Here is a 23,559-nt window from a genome sequence, read left to right on the forward strand (position 1 = left end):
TGATATTATGTCTTGTGATATTGTATTGATCTTCAAAAACCATGTATAGCTTTTTAAGTACTAGTTTATGTCCAAAACTTGTGGCATTGATTCATTTTGTGTTGTGTTTAAACCCCCAACTGCTAGGTAGCAGTGATGTTGGATGTTACGGGATAAATACAAATGTAGACCCCACTGGGATCTGATGGCATAAAAAACTTTTTTACTCAGAATATAAGCATAAGGGAATGTGTATGTGCATATTATGACATTTTTCCTAAAATGTTTTTTTTTTTAAATATATGCAATATATATATATATTACAGTATTGCCATACATATCACAATATAGTGAATCGTTACCCCTATATCATGATATGTATCATATCGTTAGCTTCTTGCCAATACACAGTCGTACTAGAATTCAACTTTGCCAAATAAAGCCCAGTACAGTTAAAATAGATGCAAAAGTGCATGAAGATGTATTTACAAAAAATGATAAATTAGTTTCGCAGGCAAGACTCATCTGTTTAAAATTTATAAAATAAATCAAATCAACTTAAGTCCAAAAATAGAGGTCTATGTCTGGTTGTGATTTAACTCAATTATATACAAGTAACAAATGACTGAAGCTGATGCAACAGAGACATAGGAACCCAATGTACATTTCCCTCTGGCTATAACATGGCAGAATATTAAGACAGAGCTGAAGGAGATAAAAAAAGTATCAGGGTGAGCAATGACGTGTGTGGCCTTTACATTGATAAGGAGTAAATTTGGCACTTGCCAATCAGGTAAAGAGACTGAAATAACAACTTGAAAGATACGATTTTCTGAATCTAAGACTGCAAATATTTCATCACACTGAATGCCCTCCAGTTATTTTCAATTAAAAAGCTTCCAATGGAGCAGAGCTGTGCAAAAATATGTTCAAAAATTGACTACTTGATGAACCTCACTAGACATTTAGACAATCTCTACAGATCGCTGCAGGGAAAGGTAAAAAGATAACTTGAATATTTTATTGAATATTTAAAACATATTCGATTACTGTCCATGTCTGGGGTATTGTTACATGTTGGCCATGGGTCACTCGCTCTGCTGTTTGGCTTGTCGTTGGTTGACTAGCTTCCTCAGGTGCTGGCTGATGGCAGATGGCTTCTTGTAGATCATTCGCCGGTCTGCTCCTTTTATGTGAATGTGATTGGCTGACGAGTAGGACTCCTCCAGAAACTTCTTTTGAAGCTTAGCTACCATCTGGTGCAGGGAAAAGATGATTTAATATGGCTTTTGCACAACCATTACTACAGTATTGTTCTGTCACTGTACCAGCATTAATAATGCATCATAGAGTTGTGCAGCTACAGTAAACATTCTCACCTGGTTTAGGTGTTCTGGTATTTGCTGGTCAAAGGAATCCCCAGTGATCACACTCACAGATGTTCTGCTAGAGAGGGGCTTGAACTTTGTGATATCCCTTTAAAAGCAACAACAAACAATTTAAATACTCACCACCTGACTTCTACATTGAACATTCAATCCATCCCGAAAAGAATGAAAAAAAGACTTTGCCATACCTTACTTGAGCTGCACTTTCATTCAAAAAGTAATGCTCATCCACAGCACTGCTCTGGTGTGCAGGGTTACTCAGTAGGTATTTCTGTAAGAGACAGAGAAAATAAATCAGTCACAACATCTAAAATAAATGAATGAATGAACACTACTTTCATTACCTTCAGAGCCAAGACAACACAAAAAGAAAGCAAGCCAGTACACAGCACTGTATATGCATCAAACACATACACTTGACTAATTAAACACGTCACACACATCACACGGTGATGGCAAGCATCTAACAAAAACGGAGCTATGTCCAACGCCTTGTATGTAAACACATACTGTTATTATTTACCTTCATCTGTCATATAAATCAGACTGGGATGTGCAGCAGACATTTCCAGGAAAAGCTCAACTCAAACATTATAATAAAAAGGACAGTAGAATTTGGCATTTCATTCTCGACCTCATCCAGATCACACAGGTGACACTGACTGTCCTCCTCTGGGAGTAAACGGAAGGATTTCAAATCTTAACTGAGCACAAATAGACCTCTAAGGTTAATAGAGACATATTGCTCTGAAGTGTAACAACAGTTATATATAATATCTTCTGACCACCATTTTTAGATAGCAGACATTTCAAGAAGCTTACACGAGTATATATACAGTATATACAGTATATATCTATGTATATGCTGTATATAAACTGAAGACCAAATTTAGAGAATAACTGTTCCCTTGCACATGCTCAGTTATTTGAGCAATTCCAATAAAAGATTTGTTTTGTAAGACCATTAGGAATGTTAATTAACCTATTCCACAGTCGCAGCATGTCACCCTTTTGGCTAACTTCACACAACTCTCATCCCATATCACCACAACCACCATTACTGACAGTTTTGGGGACATTTGACACACACACACTTTATTTAGAACAGCCCCCCCTTGACAATAATTATAACTGCACTTACAGTATGATCACACTGTGGTTGAATCCCTGAGACATAACTGCTCACGTCCCTTAAAGCAGAACGTAATACTCTTTCTTAGTTCCATTCAAAATGTACATTTCCAAGATCACTTGTAAAAGATGATGAATGATTGCTATTGTAAGTCAATTTGAATGCAGAGAAGTCAGTGTCTAGCTCATTCAGTGAGGCAGCTCCAGACAGAATACTGATATGACATTGTGAATCTCAGCCTTGGTTCTCTGATTGTCCGGCTCAGGCTGCGTAAAGTTCACCACGCGATCAGAATAGATGGGAATTCTCAAACTGAGCAGAATTCCCCTTTAACTTTTCTCCATCATGTGATGTGACCAGATCGCTTTGGTGCCGTTAACATAGCAGCAAACAATTCTGCTCCAGTTCAATTAAGCAGTGGTTACAGAACATGCCCTTGAGAAATGGACTGCATGCTCTATTGAGCCCGGCGAGCTTGTGTGTGTGCGTGTGTGCATGTTGTAACCTTCACTAGCCTGTCTACAAAACCTTTCTCTGTCCTTGGAGAATTCAAGCACAATGATGTCCTTATCTCCTTGGCAACAACTGTAATACTTGAAAAGCTGAAATAGGTCCCTCATCACTACTGCCATCAAATCGTGGGTGGCTGGCAGCAGAGAACAAGGAGCCTTAACGAACTGTTCACATTCATCCCGGAGCAGGAGTCATCGCATCATACAGGCAGCTGCAGAAAAAAAATGAATGCTGAACAGATGTTACTGGGTGCTCACAGAGGGTCACTAAAGTGTGAGTTGTTTCTCCAAAGAAAAAAAATCTAAGAATTTGAAGTAGGACTTACATGCAATAAACAAATACTAAATTGGCTTTCCTGCAATAATCTCTCTTTCTCTATGTCCCTAATGCGGCAAACATGAGTGTCTCTTCCCCTGCTATAATAAGGTGTCAGTCTATAGAGAGCATTAGCCCATGTTTCCAAAGATATTGGTTGTTGTCCATCACCAGAATCCATTACTACTCCTCTGCCTGAGATGTTTTCCATAGCAAGTAAAAATTGACTTCATGACTTCATGACAAGCAGTGTCACCACTGTATATGTGTGTGTGTGTGTGTGTGTGTGTGTGTGTGTGTGTGTGTGTGTGTCTGTTTAAACAGATTCACAGCAGATCTGAGTGTGGACAAGTGCAAAATACAAAGAGCCTCCCCTGTAGAAAAACTTCATCTGCAATACACAGGAAAAAGCTTGTAGTTTATATTAACAGCCTTTTCCTCTATGACCTGTCAAAAGGCTGAGTTTACAATATAGCAGGCATCAGGAGATACAGTGCAATTGCAGCATCATGTCAGCTCCAGGAAAGGGGTTCAGTTTTCATTTATTTTAAAATGACGTCTGGTGTCACATCATGCCAAATTCACGGTCTCTGACGATGTGAAGACAAACGCTCCTGCAATCATCATCCTCTCGTATCTCTGCTGAGGAGGAGACATTATTCTCACACTAGCACCATCCTGTGGCTGCACAGGAATGATGGGAGGAGCAGATTTAAAATGCCTGAAACATATCACTTCTTCCTCCATATTTCTAATTAGGTTAACAAAAGCTTATTCAGAATACAGATATTTCATTTCAATTCATGGTATATGACAGCACCTTTCTACCTTCATGACTTATTATATCTATCCCTAAATCCCCTCAAAATCGCTGTGACCTGCTTTGCCACCTTCAGCATGACACATTCCAAAAAAAAAAAAAAAAAACCTTTCTGCAGCTTTTTCTTATTATTTTAACAATCAATGTCGCTGCCTTTGGTTTTTTTTTTAGGGGATGCCTCCGTGTGTGTGTGTGTGTGTGTGTGTGTGTGTGTGTGTGTGTGTGCGTGTGTGTGTGTGTGTGTGTGCATTAGCCTGACCTGGCGCTGGATGACCTCTTCTGAGACATTTTCACCTTTAATAGTCGGTTCAATCGCCCCAAGTATAATCAGCATGCGGCTCAGCCCTGTAGCTGCTGAAAACTGCCTGGCTTGGAGTGAGGGCAACAGCTTACCATACCTGAACAAACACACACAAACATCCACACCCATTAAACTTCAGCAGGAGCACTAAAGTCTTAAGAAATTTGGGGACATTTAACCATTTGAGCTTCTGGTTTTTAAAGTTCATTTCTGGCCACCGGTCGGCAACAGAAGAACAGAATCATTAATCATTATAAAGGCAATCTAGCTAATGTGTTAGGAAGCAATTTGCTATTTACACATCCTGCAAACATGGAGTAAGCATTCATGAGTAAGTGTTCTGAGCGGAGTTTCTGAACCAGCTTATGAAATGAAGTCTCCCATTAGCTTCTTTAGCTTGCTAAAAGCCATTTTTGTTTGTGTCAGAGTATGTTAAGTGAGTTTATCAGAGCTGTTTCACTTAGAAGAGCCACCTGCAACTGTCAGAAGCAAAGATGAAGAGAGTTTGTGGGCCGCAAATCATTAACAATGTGGTAAAAGATGCTGAAACGCACCAAAGAGCTAAGGGAGACTGCAGAATGGGTCGATAATTCTCTGCAGGTTCATCTCTACCAGCGACCCCTTTCAGATGACACTTGTTTATGATCAAACATTAATATAAAAATATTAGTGCGGCATTAAAGTGTAGCCATCACTGCCAGTCTCTACCGCCAGGTTTACCAATAGTCACTTGAGTCTTCAAACATAAAAGCAGCTGTAAATGATCAAGTCAGTGTTAACAACATACTACAGTTCTAAACGGCTCTATTACAACAACAAGGGTGATTTTATGATCACAATAACAGAGAGTCAAGCAAAGTCATACATAATATATTTGCCTTCCTCCGTTCTTTTTCAATCCAAAATCTCAAAGTTTCTCTTCAGAAACATTTGCCTGGGGAATGAGAAATACACTTTTTTTGGCAGATGAGAGAAGAAGAGCTGTGGGATTTTGTAACTCAGGAGGCCCAATCGGTCTCGGCTCACTGGTGCTCTGAATTGGCTGGTCTCAGCCTGTGGAGCCCAATCAATAGTGCCGTGCGCCTGCTGCCGCCATCGCCGCACCGCGCAGCCTGCTCCTACACGCAACCAACAGCAGCACCAGGAAACACTCATCACTGTCTTAGTCTTACTCCTGATCTTGGCCAGACGTACAGCGCTGTGCCCCTGTGTCTTATCGATTTCTCTCTGCTGCGTTCAGTCCTACAGTACATTTCAATACCTGAGAAAGGACTATGATATTAGGGTAAGCTTAACAGGGATGCAAATAATGCCTTTTTTCACTACTGATTAATTTCAATAGTAATAGTAGATCATTTTATTTATTTTACCAATAAACTGATTAATCGCCCAGTCTATAAAATGATAGAAAATAGTGAAAAATGCCCGTAACAATTTTCCAGAGCCTAACGTGATGTCTTCAAATTGCTTTTTTCTGGCTTCAATAATGGCAATGTCAGTATGTATCAGTATTTCATGCAGATTTTCCTAGTGACTCAGATGATGAGTCCTAATGGCTTAAGTGAACCCCTGATTTTTTCTTTAATGCCACCCTGAGGTTGACATTTTTGGTGTGTAGTGAAATGCCTCATGGATTGCCATAAAGTACAGACCTTCATGTTCATTTAGGTTTATTTCGTTAAGTTTGTAATTTATTTTGCCGTTTTGTTTCTAAGATTCTTTTCTGCCCTCATTTGATAGTGGCAGTAGAGATACAGACAGGAAATGTCAGGAGAGAGCGGGATATAACATCCAAGGTCCCCCAACCGTGGACGTTGAGTGTATGCGGTATGCGCCTTAAACCATTAAGCAATGGTTTATGTGTTTAGGGCTAATTAGCCAATGTCAGCGTGGTAATACACTGAACTAACACGGTGAACATGGTAAACATTACTTGCTAAACCTCGGTATATTAACATTGTCATTGTTACCATTTTGCTATGCTGATGTTAGCATTTAGCAGCCTCACTGCGGCAGACTCTTAAAGATTTATTTTTCTTTTAATTGACTATTAATTGACAGTTAATTTACTAATTATTTCAACACCTATTAATACTTGTAGTAAGAGTATCTTACAGCACAAGCCCTCCGTGTATATTACAGTCTACATTTCACTGTATAACAGGCAGGGTTCGGCACTGCTTCACTGCCATTATACTGATCATATCAAACCTACATCATAAACATGCACTTTTCATGTGTAAAATAACCCATTTCACCTGTTGTTGATATGACATGCTGCTATCCAAAGAACTGTAGCTTGAAATATCAAACTCTGCTCCGGCAAAGCATGTCAGCACTGATTGGTCAGATAAAGCGGTTACAAACAGCCGAGAATGGTTGTTCAACTCCTACAAATGGCTGTGTAAAGATAACATATCTGCCATATTCATGATAGAAGAGACAGTCCCTGCAGGTCAATAATAGATACAGGCAGAATGGGGAAGAGAAACAAGTTGACTGCTCTAATTTTCTGTCTTCAGTAGACAGAAAAAACTTTTCAAATCAGACCTCCGGAGAGTGACATTTTGACATTTTCATCTTCCTTGCCACAGTTTTCCCCCCGAAGTCATTCTGGCACCACAATTTAGAACTGACTCTTCGACCTGCCTCTTAAGGGACTTCTCAGTCTCTGCACATTTTCCACCTGTCACCCATTTCTTACCCCTTGATTCCAAAAATAAAGGGGAAAAAAAACCCTCTCTCCCTATCAGCCCCCTAGTTCGAATCTGGTCAAATCATTCCTGGGTCTGGCATTGAACATTATTTCAAGGATTCTCCAGCCACCTGTCCTATTCCCTCCTCTTTTTTCCATTTTTAATTCTGCCCCGGAGTGAGGATTATGCGAAGCAAGGCATGCGTGTCAAAGGGAAATTTAGTGGGTAAAGACAGCCAAGATTGGCGGGATGAATTAAACAGATAACGGGAGGAGACGAAGTGGGGGAACCATGTAGAGCAAAACGCCTCACCGATGTTGGTCATTTCAGAGGGGCTCTTTTTTTTTTTCCTCCCCACAGGAGCGAGGAGGCAATATCTAAATTAATAAAGTGATGAAATGAGTTTGTGCCGTGGACTTTCTGCTGTTTGACTTTCCCATCTGGATTAGTGCAGGCTGAATGGACGCTCTGTTACTTTTGTTACAACTGCGCAATTCACTGTCGGAATTTGGCCCTGTAGTGATAAGGCTCCCCTCCTCCTCCTCCTCATTACCATCTCATTTCATATGCAGGGCCTCTGTTACCTGAGAGCCTGCTCACACACAAAACACGAACTATTACACGAGCTTCTGCCAACTATTACAATGAGCAAAGAACATTTAAACACGGACTATTACATGAGGCTCAACTAACTATTACGCCGAAGGAATATATTTTTTTAAAAATGGTTATTGCAAAGACTTTCAGAGAATATTACAAAAAGGAGGGCATATATGGACGTGGGCAGGTGTATGATGAGGCCTCCAACTCTCATGCAGGCAGGACAATTTGACCATATTTTGAAGAATTCTAATTTTCAATGACTTGTTAGAATCAAGATTAATCACAGCAAAACAGCTAACTGTAGTTCGACACGGACGGAGCTTTAAACCCCAGATTTTACATGGAGCATAACACTTGTAAAGTCTCAAACGGTTTAACACAGCAAAATATGGTCTGAAAATAGTGAAATCAAGACAGAATAGTAGGTTTACAAATGTGTGAAATGCTCCGAGTGACCTTTCTGAATTGGACTCTATCGATCAGTTAGCACCACCCTTAGGCACAGTTGGTGTATGGTGTGCCAGGCATGAAGTACTACACTTTGAGTGATTTTATTGATGATGACTTATTTATTGTGGTACTGGGTTAGTGCTAGTATGATTTCTAATCACATGCAGTTTGCTGTTTTAAATCGAGGGCTACGAAGGAAATAAGTCTTGGGCTTTATTGTGTTACTGTATGCTTGATGTTTTTGTATTTGTGTGTGATTTGATTACAGCTATGTTAAATAACCAGAAGCTAGTGTACGGCCTTTTTTCATTTTTACACTGACAAACTTTCCACAAACAGAGAAAACCTTTCAAATCACACTTATGAAGAATTAAACTTTCATAAACCTTTCAATATTTTTCACACAGACTATCTGTGTGAAAAAGCAGTGCTACAGTTAAACACACTGTTCTAACTCAAACAAAACTTTACTTTCTCATCTAACCTTTATGAAACGACACACTCAACCAATTAACACTACCCTTAGTTACTGTATGAAGTATTGTGCTCCTGAATTGAACAGTATTAAGCACCATATTGTTCTCACACAAGCAGTTTCATAGTTTTGTGGTTGTAACACCCCAGTTTCCCCAAAGGGATCATTATTTGCTTCATATTTTATGCCAAGAAGGGGCAGGAAAATTATTTTTGGAGGCTAAGCAAAGCAAAAGAAAGAACCAATGCTGTTCCTTGACATAGTGAATGCATTCTGGTTACATTCTGTTTAATTATCTGATTAGTATCTAATATAAACTATTCTGATTCTGCTTTTGTGTGAATACTTAAGGATGTGTTCTAACTGGCACAATTATTGTGCATTCTATTTTAGTACTATAGCTGCTTCATAACCTGCCTGATAATCAGACCCAATTGCCATTTTGTTTCACTTTATTCATTCACGATTTGAATCAGTGAAGAAATCTGAGGGGTGGCTGGCAATTCAGAGGTCTGAAGCAGGCTACTTTATTACACTCCATGCTGTATGTACAGTTGTAGCTTCCAGTGGCAGAAAACTCAATTTGCAATCATTTTATATGGGGAATAAGCACAACCTTTACATTGCCCAATTATAAAACAAAAATATGATGTAATACCTAGTATGAACACAAGGTGTCATTCTTGCACCACAGCCGATGTCAGGCTTAATTGCAGCCTCTCTTGTCTGCTCTCAGTCCCCCCCCCCCTGCATCAATACTATAGATTACACTGGGGTAAATACACAGGGGCCGCAGCAGCACTGCTTCATTAGTGGAACGTAACAGCAATAGTTACGCTTACAGTGGTTCTAATTACAATTAATTGGCATTCCTAGCTCGTCCGGGAGTCTCTGGATGACGGGGGACGGTTCTGGGGTGGGGTGGGGTGAGGTGGGTGGGGTGGGTGGGGGGGTGTCAGCTGAGTCAGGAGGAGGCCAACACAATGGGAGCCATTACAGAAGCACATTGTGAAGCTTAAAGGATCGCACGCTGCTGGAGTCTGCAGGGTCAGATACAGCTTAACCGGATCATACATATAGAGTATGCATGTGGAACTTGTGTTACCTAACTCAAGTGTTCTTGTCTTTCACTAAAGCTGAATTATCACTGCATAAAATATACTACAATATATGTTTATATATATATATATATATATATATATATATATATATATATAAATTCTACATTTCAAAAATATTCTCTATTCAAAATAGAAGAAGTTTCTCTTTCACCTCATTTTGAGGGCAAACGTTGACAGGGATGAACCCCTTGAAAGATTTAAAAAGGTTTTTCTCCCCATCCTTATAATTTCAAGTCAATCGATAGTCCCTGTGTGGTGCTGTTGTCAGGCTGCACCTTCTCCTACTGCTTCATTTATTTTCCTGCTGTCCCAACTTTTTCACTTTCTCTCTCTTCCTTCATTCCTTTATCTCCCTCTTACCCTTCCTCTATCCATCCATCCATCCATCCATCCATCCCATCGGCCCATGGCCGGGTGATTGCTGCCAATCTCATCCGAGGATCCCTGGAGGGGTTTAGAGCAGGGCTGTGCTCCAGTGGGTTATTGAACACACCTCACGGTGAAAGCGAATGGGCTCTGAGGGGGAGACTGGATATGTCATCGCTGGCTGCTACTGTTTACCAATGAGGGCAGAAGAGACAGACAGCGAGAGAGCAGGCAAATGCTAAGGGATTATATAATGCCACTTATGGTGTTAAATGAACTACTATGGCATCCGAGTACTGAAATGTTTAAATATCTCAACAATGGACGGTACAGTATAGAGGAGAGGAGAGGAGATTCTGTTAAGCCTGTAAATCTATCCGCTAACAAAGCGCGGTGAGGAATGATAGAAACACTCCTCTTGTCTCTCGTATTAAACCCTGTCTGGTTTATAAATCAAACCAAATGCAGCAGTTGTGAGACTGAACGCTCGTCAGTCAAAGTGACAGTCATACGCTGCCTGTCATACAGAGCAGTCTCCAGGTGAGCCGCAAAACTACACACTGCAGCAAGCTGTGTGTGTACATACAGTATGTACGTGGAGAAATGCTTATGCAACTATGGGTGTGTGTGTGAGCGTTTGAGAGCATATTAATGACAGGTAGGATGATGAATGGGACAGAAAGTCTGGTTTTCATTTTGGGACATATGACTCCATCAGGCCTACAGCCGCAGCTGTTAGGCCCACACTGAGACGCTCAACACCTCACATGCTCCTAGCAGCCACTTCCATGCATCATGTATGCACACAGATATAAAGAGAGGACATGCCCCATATAGTGTGGATTTACTTACCATATGTACATGGTGTAATGTATAAGATAAAATAATCTTACTTGAAACTCTGTACCTGAAAACAGACCCAACCTACAGACTTGGTGTTTAGTACTTGAACTCAAATTATTTAAAAAATATCACTGAAGTAAAACAAAAAAACTCTAAAAAACTACCGATGTCCAACACTTGAAAGAACTAAGATGCAGAGGAAAGGGATGAAGAGACTTTCAAGTGGTGCTCCTGTGAGGACTGAGTTGCACTAAACACAGTAATGGTACATTAAAACGGAGAGTTTGCCAATCAATCAGCATTCATTAAATTGTAAGGACCATCCCATTAGACGAGAGCATTCCCCACTGTTTCTGCTCTCTGAGCAAATATATTCCCCATGGGGTAAATTAGTTTTAGGCTCCACTCGCACACACACACACTCGGCTGCAGAGAGACAGGGGAGACACACACACACACACACACACACACACACACACACACACACACACACACACACACACACACACACACACACACACTTGAATGTGTAAACGCACAGCTAAATTCCTTCTTTTAAACACAAGACGAAAGAATTATCAGTGTAATTCCTTTAGTGATGTATATTATAACCTTTCTGGTATTTTTCTAATTCCAGTTCAAATTTCTGACCAGTGATGGTCAGCAACAGAGTCAGAGAGCCTGATTATTATTACAAAGAGAACACCAGAAGTGTGTCATCATGGTTTGGGCTTGGCTCCTAAGGTAGGGCTCTAATAATCTGTTGATTATTTAATCCATTAATCGCTATCAGAAAGATTCCCCTCACATTTTCCCAAAGACAGTCAAACAGTCCAAAAGCCAAACACACTCTACAAGTATAAAAGACTAAAATAATAAACATTTACATGTGAGCGGCTTGAACCGAGGAATGTGGCCATTGTTTCTTTCTCTTAAAACAACGCTGTTTTTTGACAAGGGCGGGGGTACTCGAACCACGTTGACCTGTGAGCAGCCGCAAACATTCAAGCCATGCTGGCACAATACAAATGGTTTTCCACAGGACAGCACGCAAGCTAAACAAAGTTGTTTACCTTGATGACGTGTTCCAGGTGTGCTGGTTCACACAAACCACAGTAAAGGCTGTTGTTAGCAGTTTGTGCTAGCAACCATTCCTCCCTGCAGTATTTAAAACTGACCTGCTGACCAAACAGTGCAGAATATGCCCATATCTTGCTGTGCAGACAATAAAATTCTCCTGCTGGTTCACCAAAGGAAAACTTTAAAATAAAAGTATTTTAAAATATATTTAATTTTTTTTTAGGCTCATACCTTAAAGAACAGCCACATAGGAATAAAATCAAACTCAACAGTACAGAGATTCAGGTAGAAGAAGTACTGAGAGCTGACCACTGAGAAACTGAAAACAAAGCATCCCCTCTAGTCACCAGCACACATGTGGGGCCAATCACTTGACTCAAGCGAAAGAAACAGCTTGTTTGAGGGCAGGGAGACCAGGCCAGAGCTCTGACCTCAATCCCATTCAACACCTTGGGAATGAACTCCCAACTAATGCTTTTATGGCTGAAGGTGTGCTGTTACAGCAGTATATCACTGGCCATATCCGTGGAATTAGATGTCCTTCAGTCACATACAGGTGTACTGGTCATCTGTTCGCATCCTGCCATGCAGTGTGTGTTTTATTCCAGCAATGTAAGCAAAGGAAAGGGATGCTGTACATGCATAGCAAGAGGTTATGTTGTAGAGAATATCTCTGTCTGAGTTCAAGTGAAGAGATGCAAAGTTTCCACTGCTTGAGCTGGTGAAACAAAGCGCTGTGGTGACTCAAACCAATGGCTCTCGTCCAGAATGCAATTTGTCCAGATGTACGCCGGGGCTTCTCCTAATCTCTGATGCTAGACCCACTGCTTGATTTTTCATCAGGGAGCATTATCTATGCTCAGAAGGAAATGAGACACATGCTGCAGCGTCTGCCGAGGAAAATCCCAAATAAGAAAACTGACCCCTTACAACAAGTGCAAGCGAGTGAATGCCTACACGCACGCACGCACACACACACACACACACACACACACACACACACACACACACACACACACACACACACACACACACACACACACACACACACCATTCTCAGGAGAGATGGCGATTCATTTTGTAGGATGTAACAGAACTAATTTTGGGAGTGAGCCTCTGTTAATGAGCAGGTCTTTGATGTGTAAATCCTCCAGTCCCAGTGCAAAGCTGATACGGTCTCCCCACAATCCTGCTCAGGTGCAGCCCTGCTCCCTTCTACATTACTTATCTTGTGTACCAAATACTGTAAGACCTCCAACAGCTAATAAACCCCTATCTAAGAGAGAGAAATACACACCTACGTGCATGCAACCTTGCAGAATAAAAAGAGAAAAAGAAGAAGAAAAGCAAGTTTAAGAAGGCCACTGGCACTGGGATGCTGTGGTGCGTATTTGTGCTCCATCTCATATCTTCATACTGTATATCCCATTCCTGTTTCTATTTTTACTCCCCCGTGGAAATCAGGCACCGATGATAAAAAATATTTTTTTACGAAGTAAATGTAAGTCTTCGGTTCATTTCATTTCTTCGTTGCTTCTCCACAGAATAATTGGATTGTGGCTGCACTGTCATGTACTCAGTGAAATGAATGCCTATTAATCAGTGGATAATTGGACACATACCCCTGATAAATGGTGCTGCTCCACTTTGAGTCACGTACAAATTAGGCCATTTTCAGGGATCCATTTCTTATCTGGCTTGACTCATGCTTATATAAGCTGCGAGCTAATATTGGTGGACCGAACTACAGATGCACTGAGTCATGTCCAAAATGAGATTACTTGATTTTACCACACGTCTATGATATCTAAGCACACATCAACTCCCTGCTGGTTTCTACAAGACATCACAAAATATAATACACTATGAGAACAGCACCGCGGCTACACAAAAAAGGGAAGAAGTAGCATAACTTCCATGGCAGGCAGAGTGAGTTAACAAAGTGCAAACTTACACTTGGGACAATGGTTGTTAAGTCTGGGACAGTTGAAAGTTTTTGCAGTTTCTTTTCAATATTTTTTCACTGCTTTTTTCCTTTTATTGAACAGGAAAATACACAGGAAAGGGGGAGAGAGAGAGACACGCAGCAAAGGGCCACAGGTCAGATTCGAACCTGTGGCCACTGCATCAAGGACTCTTGGAGTCTTGCCCAGTACTACCAGTTGAGCTACCAGGGCGCCCCTGATGCTACGTTTTACACACAGTACAATATGTGTTGTTTGGTAAAAATGGTGAGAAAAATGATCAGTTTTTACTATTAAACTTATACAAATTGTTTGGGTAATTATTTACAGGCGAAGATACATTTCAAACGACGGACTCTGCTATGTTGCAATAAAAATGTCTAATGGGATTTAAGCAAGAAAAGCCTTTTTGATCTGCTTTGTGAGTGACAAAACAAAACACTACGGGTCCACTCCAGAGATTTGTTTATTATGTTGCTATCGCTGCTAGGCTGTCAGCTACATCTAAAAGCTTAGCATGCGTTGCTAAAATTATATAACTGATTAATTAAAGTCTCTTCAGCAGTGAAATACCTTTTAATGATTACACATGACATGCTTTACTTGTAAACAATCTGAGATAGTGTAAATGTTGCATAATTGACACTTCTTTCTACCAACATTCCTCCTCTGCACTCTCGCTTATCATTAATAACACCCCCCCCCAATGATAATTAATGCATAATGAGATATATGCTGTGACAATGACTACCACTTGACATATATCTCGCCTGGAGGATTAAAGCAGTGTTATTACACTTGCTGTCACTCAGTCCCGACCACCGCCACAACCCCCGATCTCCCCTCATCTGTTTCATGCTAAAAGAGTGCGATCAGCTAATGAGTTTCTTTGGCCTCCAATTAATCATGCTAATGAGCCCCACCCAGCGAAGATAATCAACTCTTCTCGCAATAAAAGGCAATGAGGGAAGAGTTTGGAGCTTGACTCATGAAACAGCTTCTCTGCGTCCTCTCTCCTCATCCTAATCCCCCTTTTCTTGAAACATTTCCCTTTTTTCTGCACCTCTTCCCTGCCTCTCGTGTTTTATCTGCTCCTCTCTGCCCCTCAGAGCTCCTTATCGTCCTCTCTACTCCTTTCTCAATCTTCTTTTCCATTCCGCTTTTTCACATCCCTCCCCAGTTCCTGCTACTTTAACATCCCTCCATCTTCTCTCCTCTTACGTTTTTCCCTCATCTTGCTCTTTCCTCCTCCTCCTTCCCCTGTTTTGTCCTTCCTACGTCCCTGAAAGCAGCTATAAACTCACCAGTACTCCTTCCATTGGTCCTCCTCAAAAACGTCCTCTGGGATGGGATCAATCAGCACCAGGTCTGACACATGCCTGAGGACAAAGAGAGGACACGCACACTCAGATGAAGTAAGACTCATTGACTACCCTTGTCCACTTTACCCTTCCGGCCCGGGCCGTAATGAGTGTGAGATGGATGTCATCATCCCAACTGCCTTTCTGTGGATTCGTCTGTCCTCTGTCCCTACAGACAGATGACCACACGTACACCATATCCAGGGGCAATATTTCCATTGGGAAAGGTGTCATCCACTCACCACTACTTAATTTTCTCTCGTAACGGCTGCAACATTGCGCCTGATTAAATACTAAATCTTTCATCCCTGGTACGGACTGCTTGTCACGTTAATCACAACGTTGTCTCTGAGATGGATGAGTTATGGGGGATGATAGGAATGGACACTGGAATATATTTTTTGTTAAGTGCAAGTTTGGGAAGGATTGCATACGATATGCTTTAATAAGATTGGCTATTTTTAAATGTTATCATAGATTAGTCACTTTTGTACACTTGAAAGAAAATTCTGGTTATATTCTATATTCTTATATCATCAACAAATCCCATGAAGAGACCCACAGAGCCCCACTGTTGTTCAAAAACTATTACAGACATTACTGAGCCTCTCTTGCATTGGGTTGTCATTACCACAAATACACATATTGTAGTTTATTTAATCTCACATACACCCTTCTGCTGCCATAAATATTCACAAGTATTCATGTTTGAGTGACTTTTGCTAAAAACTGCAGTGCCCTGCTGCTTTAGCAAATTACTGAGACTTTTTTAAACAAAACTATATGTTTGTGACTCACATTTAAAGATTTACATCTTCAATGGATGAATTACTTTAAATAAGCAGTTTTGTAGTTGTAACCTGCCATAAACCAGCCATCAAATGTTATTACATACTGGATTACATAGACTCTTTTATTATTAAAGTGGTATTTCAGCAATTTAATACTGCACTTTAATACATTGGGAGACTCATAAGATACAGATGAAACAAGAATGGTCAAAATGTAAGTAAATAAATCACATCTTTCAAACTCTAAGCCCCCAGTTTGTTATGCAGGCTTTCTGTTATACATTTGCAGCCCTCAACTAAGCCGAGACTTAACAGTTATTTTCTCAGCCTTAGCCACAGATTATATTATACAACTGTTTTCCCAAGCTGAGTACTACCCCTCATGACAAGTACAGTAAACTGGCCTTAATGTGTCGACATGGTGGAGCTATCCTTTAGGTATTTCCATTATTCAATACTTACACATCGTGAATGTGGCTGTAAAACCTGCCGTTGAGAGCGCCGAGCTCAGAGCCCACCAGGATGAAGGGCTTGGCTATCCCGGCAGCCTGCAGGAGTCGGTGGAGATCATCCACCATCCTGGAAGACAACAACACTCATCTGTCTCCACACGAAACCAGGACATGCTACAAACTGGGCCAGGAGGTTTATTTATTCGGCGAGCTTGGACTAAGACTCCCAGCATGAAAGATGAATACGACAGGCCATCATTAATCTCATTAATCTCTAATCTGCTCATTAACAGGTTTATTAAGAACCCACTGGAGAGTCATTACAAAAAAGCAAAACTGACCAAGGAGGAAAATAAGAAGTGTTACAAATCGTATCCTAAATTAAGAATGGTAACAACTGAATGAAAGTTAAGGTCAGCAGTATTTTTAGTTTTCCATTTAATCTCTCTCCAGACATGGGACCAAAAAAAACAGCACTGCTGAATCCCAAATGACACCATAAAGGAGGGGACTGCTGGCTCCTTTTCAGTGCAACCCGCAGGACAAACAATCCCCGGCAAACTTATATCATCAGAGGCAGCATCACCATTACATGAGACGCAGCAGCTCCTCTCTGAGAGCCATCTGCTGTCCTGGGTTTGTTGTGCTAATAAATCAAACCTGAGGTGTCACACTGAAATGAAGAGTTTTCACAAGACTCCAAGGGTTAAGGTTAGGTAGTCATCAAACTCCTTGAGATATTGAATTCTGGGAAATTGATTGCTTGCATCTGAAATTGGCAACAGTTCGCTTTCCGGGCCAGATGCCAAGGTGAACTAGACTGCCCCTCCCTTAGGCAGATTTAAGGCTCGAAAAACACACTAAGGTGTCAAAGGGAGGAAGATTACAGCCCAATCCCACAGCAGTGTGAGGCAGGGCAGGGCTTCCTCGGCAGGGGAAAGCACAAGATGTCCATGCACACATCAGTCTATGCTGCCTGGAACAGTAATGAGAATCCCTGGCAGCCACCTTATCAAAGAAATATTGATTGCCAGTGCATAATTACTGTACAGTGGTAAATAATAAAAAACTGAATCTGATGTGTGTAACAGCACTGTATGTAGTGTAACAGGGTTGGTGTTTAGCTTGACGCAGTGTAATTGTCTGATGGCTGTAGTGCTGAAATTATCAATTTATTTAACAGATAGTTCTCATAAATCATGAATCATCCAAGTCAATTTCTGAGTAAAAATTCCATGGTTCCAGGGTGCCTGGATAGCTCACCTATTAGAGCTGGCATCCCATGTACTACAGCTGAGTCCTTGCTGCAGCAGCCCTGGGTTCGACTCCGACCTGTGGCCCTTTACTGTGCGTTGTCTTCATAGTCAGTGATCAAACTGGGATCACTATTAATTACAATCAATAAAAATAGCCAAACCTATTTCTTCCCTTGTTGTTCCAACTTCCAAATATAGTGATAAAAGTTTAAATATTCCATTCTTCCTTTTGTTGAGGACCCCCTACAACCTACTCAAGGACCCCTATTGCTCCCCGAACTCCAGTTTGAAAACCAATAGTCTAGCCGGTTAGCATGCTAACACAAAGCACTGCTGAGGCTGATGGAAATGCCATTCACTGTGCAGGTATTTAGTTATTAACCAATGTTTTAGACAAATTGAAAATTTGACTTGATAATGGTGCCAGGTGAAACACAAAGGGATCACAGTCATTAGAGTTCATCCTCTGGGAATTTTGTTCCAGTCCATATAGTAGAAGTTGAGATATTTCCATAAGTAAACACTGCGACCTGCTGGTGGCACAACAGGAAAGGTCAGCTGGTTTCAGCCTCTGGATACTATTAATGTTTGTACAAAACTTTATGGCACTCCAAACTAAAACTTGTGATATTTCAGTCTGGACCAAAGTGGTGAACCGACCATCACTGTTGGACCCAGCTTCTCAGATGTACTGACTGGATTTTCTCTCTTTTATATCTTCGTAAAATAAACACCTTTGCGGGAAATTCTAATGGGCATTTCTGACAGCTTGCTGACATTTAGACTAAAAATAATTTTTTGATGAATCAGTTATAAAATTACAATTGGCTGCAGCTCTAGCTAGAGCTGTTCATTGGGTTGTTATGCTCAAACAAGACTGGGGACTTTGTGCACAGTAGCATACATGGCAAAAAAGTGTTACCCCTCATTTTATGTCACATGCACTCAAAATCAGTAGTATACTAACCTTCCAGTCGTTGACATTCCCCAAACTTTCTCAGTTCCTGTGGTTTCATTCGGCATCAGCCGCTTGCTGAAGCCCAGTCCCATCCTGTCATAGGTACAGACCTGAGCAGTGTGACAAACAGGGACACCATAGGTTTAGAGGCATTTTTAAATAACACCATGCTCTACCGACACATAAGATGTTCTCAATAAGAACTCCGCCCCCACCCTATCCTGTTTCGGCACTTTAAAAATGCATGAAGGCTGAGTAACACTGAAAAGTAAGACACAGATACTGGTGTAAACAGTGCACTGTAACTTTGTTTTGTCACTGCTTATGCGATTGAGTTGTTCAGATGTATCTAGGCCCTTCCCCAACAAGCCTGTGACCTCATTTGGGTCACATTTCAGACAAACAACACGGGGCAGGCTGTCAGCCCCAACTTTCTGCTGTACTGAGTCCGTGTTGAGCAGATAGGATGTGGCAGAGCCACTGCACGGACTGTCCCTACATGCCCCTGACAGCAAACAACATGGCCGCATTAGTAGTAACTGATTCTAGAGAAAGTTCACCACAGTGGATTTTCTGGGCCAAGTACGCTGACTCACCCTCAGTGAATCTTAATGAGTATTTCAGTTCTCACAAGTGCACTTGTTTTAATATAGTAATACATAATCTAAACATTTTATTACATTTGATACAATCCACAGTAATAGTGTAATTTTCTCACCTTTGTTAGTGTGGCCACACTTTCTTGGACATGCAACCAAACACCTGAGGACATTCCAGTTGGTGCATCCAGTATGACTAGAGAAAAACAAACTGGTTAGGGTGGGCTCAGTTAAAAAAACAAACGCAAGCACACAGACTTGGAGCCATGTGCTAGAATTGTTTTTATAACTTGCAGTTTATGGAATATCTATATTTCTTACCAACTGGTTTTCCGTGTCCTTTACACAAAAGATGCATCTTTTGACCCAAACCAACATCAACAACCTGGCCATCTGGATGTAAGAAGGAAAGGAATAGAAAGAAAGGTTATGCTTCACAGAAGACTTCTCATTTGGCTTTGACTCAATAGAAAAACCTACAATCTGCCACTGGAGGCTACTCAACACAGATAATAAATACATAAAAAAAAACTGTTTGCAGGTTAATATAAAATTAAACTGAAAGGAGCAATGGCTTTGTTAGCCTTAGATAAGAGAACCTTTCGGCATGAGCATCTGTCCTTCTCTCTGCAGCGATGCATAGTTGAGGAACGGAGGGATGATGATGATTAAAAGTAAACATTTTCCAATGTTCATGAGCACAGAGCCGTAAGACACTCTGCCTCCAGCTTGTCTGTGCAGTCTTTGGTCCGGTTCCTAGTTTATGTAGAGAAGAAAATGCAACGTTAACTCAAACATTAACCTGGCTTCAGCATCCTAGAGCTGGTAAAAACATATATATTTTATCTACATATATATTCATTTCATATATACTTGTAACCTAAAATAATTGTACAACTTTACATTTGTGACCTCACTTTGCAATGTCCGTGGTAGTTTCATGCCTGCAATAACATTTGACTGTTATCAAAACCCCAAAACTTAATATAGTTAGTTGGTGAGTTTAACCAGGGTTAACCACTGTGTATCTTAGTGGAAGAGTTGACTCTTTCCCGAGTAATAAGCCAAGGCCTGGCCAACGTTGATATTTTATTGTACTAAGTGCATGCCGAATTAAAGAATCTTTAGTAAGTATTTGTTAAATAATATATGAATAGGGTTAGAAGTAAGTAAGCTGTAAATATGCGAAGAATTACTAAAATTGCTGTTTTTTTTAAGGGGATTTGGCTTCTCGTCTCTCTACAAAACTGACAGACGCTTTAATGTCACTAGAGTAAAATCAATATGAGAGCAGGGTAATGTCAGTGTCTGACATACTTTGATGGCAGTGTTTAATCTGAACGAAGAGCACGAGTGAGCAGGTTAACTGTTAGCCTCTGAGGGAGTTAGCTAGTGTTTGCTAACAGAGATGTGCTGTCACATGTACAGTATTAGCTGTTAGCTGTTAGAAGCTAACCCTTGTTAACGTTGCATTACCTTTCTATCGCCATTGACCGGCTCATTGTTTGACGCTTGAGCTTCGGTTCTTCTACGCATTCTCAAATGAAGTGTAGTAACAATACGTGCATAAACTGTACAGAATGAATGGAAGTGTAGCTACTTCCTGGTAGAGGTACAGAAGCCGGCAGGAGACAAACCTTGCCTTGAGCGTTGCACTATTTTGGAGCACGTTATGTGTGTACTTTCCCATTTCTTTCTCTTCCGTATTTATGAATCACAAAAAACGATATGAATCACATTAATTTCAAGTCAAGTTAATGCCAGAAGTACATTTGTATGTTGTTAACTACTGTATGTTTATTATTAATAGAAGTTTATCTATTTATCTATTTTGTTTGCCTTGAGCACTTATTAGTGTTTTTTTTGTGTGTTTTTTTTTGTTTTTTTACTTACAATATCTCTCTCTCTCTCTCTCTCTCTCTCTCTCTCTCGTTCTCTCTCTCCCTCTCTCTGTGTGTGTGTGTGTGTTTGTGTCTGTCAGGCAGTATGCAGGATTATAGCAGTACAACTTCTGGCCTGCAGGGGTCGCTGTATTCCACAAACCCATCCTATAGTCTACATCCTAATATATTGCACTCACCAGCAAAGGCAGCAGGATTAACATTAAATAGGCTCATAATCACCATTTAATAAGACTTTGTTTAAACATCTCACACTCTCAAAACGTCCCTAATACAAACAGAGGTCAACGACGGAACATTTAGAAAACTTAGACTGCATCTTCATATAACCGAATAGATGAAGATAATCAGAAATTGGGGCTGTGATTGCGTGTCCTCTACTCCTCCTAGGAGGGCCATTCAAATCCTCATCATGTATAATATAACACATTTATGGTGGGCAGGACAGCTGCTTCTAAGACTAGTAATATATGCAAATTGCTGTTTTTATGCAGTCATACATGTGTGGCACTCCAAAGAGTGCTGGTTTGCGTCATTCGGGGATTGTGACATCCATACTGATGAATTCGTCATTCACATAGAGTTTCACACAGTGCGTGTTGTGAATTGGGCCTGCAGTTTGGCTGGGCTTCATGTCTGTAATCGTCTTGCACATTTTCAGACACCAGGGAGATATCTGATAATAAAGCTTAATGGTTTTTGGAAAAGATTTGAGTTTTAGGCAATCCATGACATCAGAAGTGCGTCATCAGAAAGGGACTATGAGACCTTATTTTGTACTCATTTAAAATCCAGAATGTAGTAGCTGTAAAGATGTCTTTCACCCAATATTCACCAAACAGAGAGCAGAGTCAGCCTATCCATTAAATAGTGTCTAGACAAAGCAAAACCTCAACAATAAACCCTGTTTAGATAGCAGGTGACTGGTGACTTGTAGGGAATTCATTGCCGTAATTAAAAAGCCTGGCTGGACCAAAATGATGAATGTCAGGTATTGACTCGCTGTCAGGCTGCCTGTGTGTGTATGTGTGCGTTTGCGTGTGTTGTTTTTGTTTCAGGGTGTCCAGGGTTGATTAAAGTTAATGACGCAGGGCCTTCTCAGCCTCTTGCTTCTGTTCCTGCTCCACATAATTAGGACTGAGAGAAGGATGGTCTAATCAGACAACTGTAGCTTCCTGCTACAGTTTGTGAATGCCAGTCAAACAGCAGTCACTTGGCCCTTGACTTCTGTCAGTGTGAACAGCGGTGAGCAAAACACACAGTCTTTGCTGTTCGCCTCCTCTGGGAAATCAAAGACAACTCATTCCATCAAAGATTTGGACTTAATAACACGATTCGCCACAGTAACAGAAAAAACTCTGGTGATGCATGATGTCCTTGGCTGCCAGACTAAAGGTTGGTATTTGTAGTTTGTCCCTTGGATTACCGGTGCAGGGTCCATGGCTTTACACATCTCCAATTGTTGACAAAGCTCTAAATCAAACCCACCGAATCCAGCAGTGATTGAACCCTCAGATTGTCAGATATGACCTGCAATGCTTTTATATGATTGCTTTCTTTTGAAATACACATTCTCTCTACTTTCTTGTAACAAATTCTGCTGAAAAAAAATCTATAATATACCTACAATATCCCTTTAGGAAGTTAAAGTGCACTTGCTGTTCCGCTGTATTTACAGTGACCTTTATAATCAGTTGTATATCTTAAATCATGTTTGGTATCAGTGTAATCCATTAAATACAGTTATAATATATACTTATGTTTGTAAGTAAACTGTCTTTAAAAAGAGAGTGTTCTGCTGTCTTTGGGATTAAAATGATGTTACCATGTCCTTTAGTGCCCACAGAACAAGAAGAAAATGTTCTTTACAGTTTATTGCTTTGTACGTTCTGCTATTCTAATTAGATATTGCTCATAAACAACATCTGCCCTTGAGCCACATGTAACATCTTCATACTCCTGGTGCACAAAGATGAACAGCCATTCCTTCAAAGCCAGGTCACCTTGACACGTCTTTGCCATTAGTGCCATGTCTGGAGGCAGCAGCCATTTTTAAGGTGTTGCTTCTTCCCCCTCAGCCCTGACATTCAGCAGTCTCACACAATGCATTTCATCCCCAGTCACAGGGCACTAACATTAAAAATGGAGAGCAGAGCAGAGCAGAGCTATTATTTTGACATTTTTCACATGCCTCT

At 40.7% G+C, this 23,559-nt stretch overlaps 1 protein-coding gene across 1 annotated transcript; it reads right to left on the minus strand.

Moving 5' to 3' along the window:
* Positions 1-986: 986 nt before the first annotated feature.
* On the minus strand, positions 987-21,078 carry si:dkey-122a22.2 (uncharacterized). Its single transcript, XM_051406919.1, has 11 exons — positions 20,940-21,078; positions 20,063-20,219; positions 19,785-19,856; positions 19,583-19,659; positions 18,874-18,974; positions 16,661-16,777; positions 15,351-15,425; positions 4,407-4,545; positions 1,556-1,638; positions 1,359-1,455; positions 987-1,235 (listed from the first exon to the last, which is right to left on the minus strand). The coding sequence occupies exons 1-11, from the start codon at positions 20,997-20,999 to the stop codon at positions 1,068-1,070; spliced, it is 1,146 nt and encodes a 381-aa protein (XP_051262879.1). The 5' UTR covers positions 21,000-21,078; the 3' UTR covers positions 987-1,067.
* Between the last annotated feature and the right edge of the window lie 2,481 nt (positions 21,079-23,559).

Source organism: Dicentrarchus labrax, unplaced genomic scaffold (genome assembly GCF_905237075.1).
Source record: "Dicentrarchus labrax unplaced genomic scaffold, dlabrax2021, whole genome shotgun sequence".
Taxonomy (NCBI): domain Eukaryota; kingdom Metazoa; phylum Chordata; class Actinopteri; family Moronidae; genus Dicentrarchus; species Dicentrarchus labrax.